The sequence below is a fragment of the Rhincodon typus genome, chromosome 13 (genome assembly GCF_021869965.1).
Source record: "Rhincodon typus isolate 14 chromosome 13, sRhiTyp1.1, whole genome shotgun sequence".
In the NCBI taxonomy this organism is placed as follows: Eukaryota; Metazoa; Chordata; class Chondrichthyes; order Orectolobiformes; family Rhincodontidae; genus Rhincodon; species Rhincodon typus.
Window position 1 is genome coordinate 53,525,279 of NC_063344.1, and position 7,579 is coordinate 53,532,857.

A 7,579-nucleotide genomic window follows, 5' to 3' on the forward strand; every position below is an offset into this window, starting at 1 on the left:
GGGGGGGGGGGTGTTCCAACTCACGTCCAAACTCCCCAAAACCCATGCAGCGACTAGAAAGCAAAAGTCTGAACTGTGATGAAATATTCTCCACTTTCCTGAATCTGGGCACCAACATCAACACTCAAAACTCAATGTCATCTCAAACAAAGCAGCCTGCTTGTTCAGCACCCCATTCATCACTGTCAACATTCACTCCTTCAACCACCGACACACAATAGCAGCAGTGTGCACCATCTACAGATCACCAGTTCTTCTCTGTCTGCACCTTCCAAACCCACAATCTCTGCCACCCAGAAGGATAATGGTGACAGATGTATGGAAACACCGCCACCTGCAGGTCGCCATGCTCCAAGGCACATATCGCTGTCCCCTGACTATCATTGAATCAAAATTCTGGAAATCGCTTTCTAACAACATTGAGGATGTACCTCAACACTATCATCGTCTGCGGTCCCTCTTGATCGAGAATGACTCTCTTCCACTCTCAGTGTGCGTCTACAGGTGGCTGTACAGACCAACGCAGCTTCCACATCTGTTACATATGGGGCAGAAGAGGGCCATGGGAAGGGTTGGGTTGGGTGTTGGTGTGGCACTGCGCTCCTTATGCTGTTTTCACCTGGCTTCCGTTTTTTCCCCAACAGCAAGTCTCAAGGTGCTTGATGCCTTACCAAAGGCTCCTCCTCCGCTTTTGATGGTCTTGGGCCAGTGACTCCCAGGTGTTTGTGGGAATGTTTCACTTCCCCAGCGAGGTCTTGATGGTAATCGCTGAAGTGTTTCCCCTGTCCACCTGCAGCTTGCCTGCTCTTTCGGAGCTGGGAGTGGAGCACCTGCTTGGGGAGTCTCGTGTCAGTCATGTGGACGACATGCCCAGCCATCATAGCTGATCAAAGGTGGTCAGTGCCTCCATGCTAGGGATGTTGGCCTGGTCGAGGATGCTGGTGTTGGTGTGTCTTTCTTCCCAGTGGATTCACAGCATCTTGTGCAGGCAGCATTAGTGGTACTGCTCCATCGCCTTGAGGTGTCTGCTGTGGACAGTCCACCTCTCAGACCCACATTGGAGGGTGGGAACCACCATAGCTCTGTAATCCATAATCTTGGTGTTGGATCTGATGACGTTGTCCTCAAACACCTTTTCCTCAGGTGGCCAAAGGCTGCACTAGCACACTGGAGGCAATGCTAGATCTCTTCATCAATAACAGCTTTGGTCAATAGGACACTTCTCGGGTATTGGAAGGAGTCAACTTTCTCCAAGGCCTCCCTGTGAGCCTTGAGATTGGGGGTTCGCTCCGCAATGCTAGGCTAGGTTGGTAGAGGAACTTCATCTTGTGGGATGTTCCGGGTGAGGTTCACACTCTCATATGCCTCCATAAAGGTGGTGTCGATGGTCTGAAGCTCGTCCTCCGAGTTTGCACATACGCAAGGCTCATCCATGTACTGCAGTTCGATGACACTGGTTGGGGTGACTTTGGTTTTGGTTTGAAGGTGGTGGAGGTTGAATAATTTCCCGCTGGTTCTGTAAGTTAGCTCCACTCCAGTGGGAAGCTTGTTGGCAGTGATGGGAAGCATTGCAGTGAAGCAGATCAAGAACAGTGTGGGGACGATGAAGACACAGCCCTGCTAGACACCGGTCTGAACATGGTATGTGTTGGTGGTGGATCCGTTTGTCATTACCACGACTTCCATGTCATTGCGAATCAGGCGAAGGATGGTGACAAACTTCATGGTGCAACCAAAGCGGAGAAGTACGCTCCATAATACATCCTGACTGTTGGTGTCAAAGGCCTTTTTAAGATCGAAGGCGACCATGTACAGGGGTAGGTTCTTTTCTCTGCATCTTTCCTTCAGCTGTCACACGGTGAAAATCATGTCCGTTGTCCCCCTCCATGGCTAGAAGCCACACTGCGACTCCGGGAGGAGTTCCTTAAACACAGCGAGGAGGTGGTTGAGGAGGACCTTGGTGATAACTTTTCCAAACCGTCGACAGCAGGGAGATATCCCCTGTAGATACCACAGTCAGGCTTCTTCACTTTTTTGAAGACGCTCACAACTGTGGCATCTCGGAGCTCTTCGTGGATGCTCTCCTCCTTCCAGATAAGGCAGGCAAGTGTGTGTAGCTGCAGTAGGAGCTCAGTGCCTCCACATTTCAGCGCCTCAGTGGGGATACCGTCTGTTCCAGCAGCCTTGTTGTGCTTAAGCTGGCAAATGGCCTTATCTACTTCGTGCAAGGCTGGGGTGTTGCTTAGCATGTGGTATGTAGTGTGTGATGGAATGCATTCAAGAACGCTTGAAACGATGCCAGAGCCATGGTTGAGGAGGTCTCTGACGTGTTCCCTGTAAGGTTGTTTGATGGCTTCTTGGTCTTTGATAAGAATCACTCCATTCTTGGCCAGCAGTGGAGTGAGGCCTTGTGTGTTTGGTCCATAAGTAGCATTGACTGCATAGAAGAAACCCTGCACATCATGGCTATTGGCCATTTGTTGGGCCTCCAGTGCTTTCTCCATCCACCACCTGTTCTTTATGTCACGGGTTCATTGATGGACCTTGGCCTTCAGTCGCCTGTAGGCCTGCCTTTTCTCTTCCAAGTTCTGTTGCTGTTGCTGTTTTACACTCAGTTTTTGGATCTCCTGATCATTTTCACCAAACTAGCCTTGGTGTTTCCTAGTTGAGTGACTGGCCAAATTTTTGCAGGCATTGATAATGGCGGCTTTGAGGGGAGACCAGAAGCTGTTGGAATCCTGCAAGTCAGTGTTGCTGAGGGTCACGAGGTTTATGGTGAGGAGCTGATCATATGAGGTTATCTTTTCCAGGTCTTTGAGTGCCACAGTGTTGAAGTTTATGTGGCACTGCTCCTGTTGTCTCCACTGCAGCAGGGCTACATTTATGTTGATATTGGCTCGGATCAGGAGATGATCTGTTCAGCAGTTATCAGCTCCTGTTATGGCGTGGGCGATTTTAACATCTTTCCAATCCCTCACCTCTGACAATGACATGGTCAAGGAGGTGCCAGTGTCTGGAGCACGGGTGCTGCCATGTTGTCTTGTATTTGCCCCTTTGGCAGAATAGTGTGTTGGTGATCAGGAAGTTGTGTTCACGGCATTTGGTCAGGAGAAGGGTGGCATTGGAATTTTGCTTCCGTACGCCCTCTTTCCCGATTACATCGCCCCCAAAGGTCTGCACTTTTGCCGACTCTGGCACCGAAATTACCAAGGACGATCAGTCTGTCCACTGCAGGGACCCACGAAAGAGATTGGTCAAGATTGGAGTAATGTACCTACTGTCTAGTAGACTGCAGAGGTTCAAGGAGGAAGCTCATTATCACCTTTGCAAGGGCAATTTGGCATAGGCAACAAATGCCAGCAATGTCCACATCCAACAAACAAAGTTGCAAATCTATTAAGTACATGCAAATCTCTCCAGACAGTTTGCCTTTGGGAACGTCGAGTTACCACAGAACTGGCCATGTTATTCTTCAGCTAGATTCTTGTTGGCAACACTCATTAATGAAATGAAAGAATTCAGGGTTTCTGTCTTATTCCAAAGACTGGACACATAACCTGCAGCAGCTTTAGCAAATGCAATATTGCACCAAGGTTCTGTTGACACTATTCTGGTAGACAGTAAAAATCCCAGCAGACTATTTGTAAAAGAGCATATGCGTCACTGTCAACATCATTCCCTCAGTCAAGTGTTGATCAAATGACCAATCTCACTTCTGCTGGCAAGACTGTGTAAAACTGGCTGCTTGTGTTTATGCTTAACAGATACTGTAAATATATTTAATTGAAAGTAAACTGCTTTAAGATACCAAATATATACGACATACACCTGTCTTTTGCTTTTTAAAATCTAATTCCGAGTTGTGTATCCAGTTTGTGCATGCAATCTCAGGCTAACCTCTCGCACTACTTAAACACATGATTTGGCTTTTCTTTAAAATAATATATTCTTACGCCTTTCCAATTTTGCTTCGCTCCTATTTTGAAGGGATAATATATGTACACTAAAAGCAATCGAAAAAGGTTCATGAAACATTAGCCCTTATCTCAAGGAGATTGTCATAAAATAGGGAAGTTATGTTTGCATTTCTGCTTATTAAATTGTCCCTCACCACCACTGCTGTTTGATTCCTTTGTTCTTAGTCTTTTTCCCTTACTGTGAACTGCTTATCTGAAAGGAAGCTGCGTCTCATTCTTCGGGCCTAAACTGCTCCAATTTCAATAACAGTTTTTCCCGTACTTTCTGCTTCAACTTAAAGGCAACTTTTGTATTTCGGCCACAGCACGTCATGTGGCGTCCTGCCGATCCCACCCAAAATGAATGCAGCAACACGTCTAGCTTTCCAGCGACCCTGAGACTGCTTCCCCCTTTCACGTTCGTGGTATTCAGTCTGCGGAAGGTGCCTACTGTTATATACAGTGAAGGTTCGCGTCTTTGCACAGCTCCCTGTTCTAGCGGAAGGTGCATAGGGAGACTCAGGAGCTGTAAGCCCTGCTTGTGAGACATGAAGGAGCAGCCGGAGAGAGAGAGAGAGAGAGAGAGAGAGAGAACAAGCGGGAATTAAACAAACTCACCTTAGTCCCAGTCCATTCCTTTCCCTCGCCCTCTGCTGGCTGACTCTCCAGAGGTGCCCGGAACGGAATAAGAGAAGGGACGAAACACACAGGGCTGCAGTCAAAAAGAAAATCACAACAACAGGTACCTTGCACAACTAGATCAACTTACAGCACATTCTTACACCAGCCCAGCTACATGTTAAATTAAAGAACTCCGGATGCTAGAAATTGGAAACAAACACACAGAATGGTGAAGAACCCCAGCAGCTCTGGCAGCATCTGTAGAGAGAGAGAAAGACGTTAACTTACTTTGTCTCTCCACAAGTGTTAAATTCTAGAGATGGGTCGGGGATCTTCAATTACACAGAAGATTTATTACTGGTGAGTGGGAAGAAGTCGAAAAATATTAATTACTGCGGGTTTAGGGTGTGAGTGAGGGAAGGGTGTGTGTGTTTGAGAGAGGGGGGTGTGAAGGAGGGGGAGAGAATGTGAACGAGGTTGGGATGTATCAGTGAAGTGTTGGGGAATGGGTGGCGGAGAAGGTGGAGGTGATGGTGGGGAATGAGGGGGTGAAGATTAGGGTGAATGAGGGGGAAGGTTGGGATGGGGAGGGGATGGAGTGCATTAGGAGGTGGGGAAGGGGGAAAATTAGTGTGAATGAGGTGGTGGAGAAGGGGCTGAATGAGGGGGTGGGTGAGTGCGGGGAGGGGAGGGGAGGGGATGGGATGGGATGGGATGGGATGTGGTGAATTTGGGGGAAGGGGTGAATGCGGGAGAAGGAAATGACTACGGGGGTGGGGTGGGGAGGGGGGTGAATGCAGGGGAAGAGGATGGAGTTGAATGCAGGGGAGGGGCTGGAGTTGAATGCGGGCATGTGAAAGGGGGTGAATGACAGGGGTGCAGAAGGGAGTGGATGAGGCTGAATGAAGGGATGGGAGGGGAAAGGGGTGAATGAGGGGTAAGACAGAAGTGAATGTGGGAGAGGGGATGGAGGTGATTGAGGAGGTGGGGGTGGAGTGAATGAGGAGGACGTGTGTGGGCAAGAAGGGCAGGGAATGGGGCGAATGAGGGTGAATGAGGGGATGGGGAAGAGTGCGATTGAGGGGTAGGGATGGGGGTGAATGAGGGAGTGGGGAATGGGGCGAATGCGGGTGAATGAGGGGGTGGAGAAGAGGGTGAATGAGGATATATGAGGAGTTGGCGTAAGGGGTGAATGATGGTGCATGACGTATTGGGTAAGGGGTTGAATGAGGGGGTGGGTAAGGGGTTGAATGACGGCCTGGGTGAGGGGGTGGGGATGAGGCAAATGAGGATGAATGATGTGGTGGGGAAGGGGCGAAAATGGGTGAATGAGGGGTTGGGGAGGAGGGTGAATGAGGATATATGTGGGAGTGGGGAGGTGGATGTTTGTGGGTGTGGGGAAGTGAATGTATGAGGAGGTGGGGAAGTAGGTGTATGAGGGGGTGGAGAGGGGTTGAATGAGGGTCAATGAGGGGCTGGGGAAGGGCTGAATGAGGGTGTGTGAATGAGGAGGTGGGGATGCTGTGAATGAGTGGGAGGGGAGGGGATTCAATGCAGGTGAATGGATGGTGTTGTTTGTGGGGGAGGGGATTGGGGTGAATCCAGGTGTGGGATGGAATTGAATGTGGGTTGGGGAAGGGAGTGAATGAGAAGGAGGTGTAGGGGTGAGCAAGGGGGTAGTGACGGGGTTGAATGTGGGCGAGGGGATGGGGTTGGGAATGGGGGTGAATACAGCGGAGAGAATGTGGGTGATTGCAGGGGAGGGAAAGGGGTGAATGCGAGTGAGGGTATGGTGGTGAATGAGGGGGTGGTGTGGGGGTTAATGAGGATGAATGAGGGGTTTGGGATGGGACTAAATGTGTGGGAGGGGATGGGGTGAATGGAGGGGAATGGAGGTGAATGAGGGAGAGGGGATGCGGTGAATGAGGGAGTGAGGATGGGGTGAATGAGTGGAGAGGGGATGAATGCAGGCGAGTGAATAGGGGTGAATGAGGGGCTGGGGATGGGGATGAATGCCTGGGAGGGGATGGGGGTGAATGAGGGGCGAGGTTGGGGATAGGGGCGAATATGGGGTTGAATGAAGTGAGTGTTGGGATTGGGTTGGGAGCCGTGGAAGGGTAGCGTGAAGCTGGAGGGTGGAGGTGGGGAGTTTAAATGGTGGGTGCTAGAGGAGTGTGAATGAAGGATAGTGGGTGGACAGAGCTTTGACAATCACTGAAGTTGACTTGCAATTCCAGGATGTGAAATTTGAGCACAGAAATCCTGAAGCTGTGGTCCATCACTCGGAATATCCATATCCCTTGCTGTGGTTTAATGCCCACTTAAGTGCTTCTTCCTGCTGACACTGATACCTGCCCCTTGCTGGGAAAGGTGAGCTTACATGTAGGAGCCTGAGGCCTGTGATTCAGTGCCATTTTCAGGCCTTGGCTCATTAGCAGGCAGCATTTCCCCAGTGACACCGCTGTTCAATACACCATCCAGTCTCTACTTGATTGGCAGCTCTTTCCCACCTCGCAGAGTCTTTGATCCCAGGCCAGACCAGACCTTCTGCTGTCCAATTAAATGCCTGAAAAGCAGCATTAGTACTGAGCCTCCACATTCCCACACACCTCTTTGAATTACAACATCATTCCCCAACATTACACCACTGGATCTGCCAGCATTACCGATTTGTCACACGAGCCATCGTTATGCTCAGTCCTCCCATTGTGCTATCGATGACACCCCTCCCACAGTAACATGTTTTCACATGCAGTCTCACTTTCCTCGCTCATTGGGGAATTGTTGTCACCCCCACATCTCAGCATGCTGTGACCAAGTCCTAAAATTCACTTTCCCAGGTTTGCCACCATAGCAATGGCCCAAATAACTCTCCTTGACTTGGATTGAGCTGACCCTTATTGTGGCGCACCCCCTTGACTGTCCTAAATGAACAGCTCTGAGCCATGAGTGACTGGACTTCCTACTGATATCTGTGTAGCTCCCTGACCTGATGTATTCCA

The 7,579-nt window shown here is 49.8% G+C and overlaps 1 protein-coding gene across 10 annotated transcripts in view; it reads right to left on the reverse strand.

Annotated features, from left to right (window-relative positions):
• The window catches only part of nmnat3 (nicotinamide nucleotide adenylyltransferase 3), a 65,340-nt gene extending 60,260 nt beyond the window's left edge, over positions 1-5,080 (reverse strand). For 2 of the 10 annotated variants that reach the window (XM_048604726.1, XM_048604719.1), the window contains exons 1-2: positions 4,866-5,075; positions 4,575-4,668 (exon numbers count right to left, since the gene is read on the reverse strand). Coding sequence is in view for 1 of the 10 variants with exons in the window: in XM_048604722.1 (XP_048460679.1) it covers positions 4,408-4,467 (60 nt within the window). In the remaining 9 variants the exon portion in view is untranslated. Of the gene's footprint in view, positions 1-4,111; positions 4,384-4,407; positions 4,491-4,574; positions 4,736-4,865 lie in introns of those variants that run through there. The other 8 variants (XR_007263550.1, XM_048604728.1, XM_048604724.1 and 5 more) reach the window with 8 other exon arrangements.
• Positions 5,081-7,579: the final 2,499 nt, after the last annotated feature.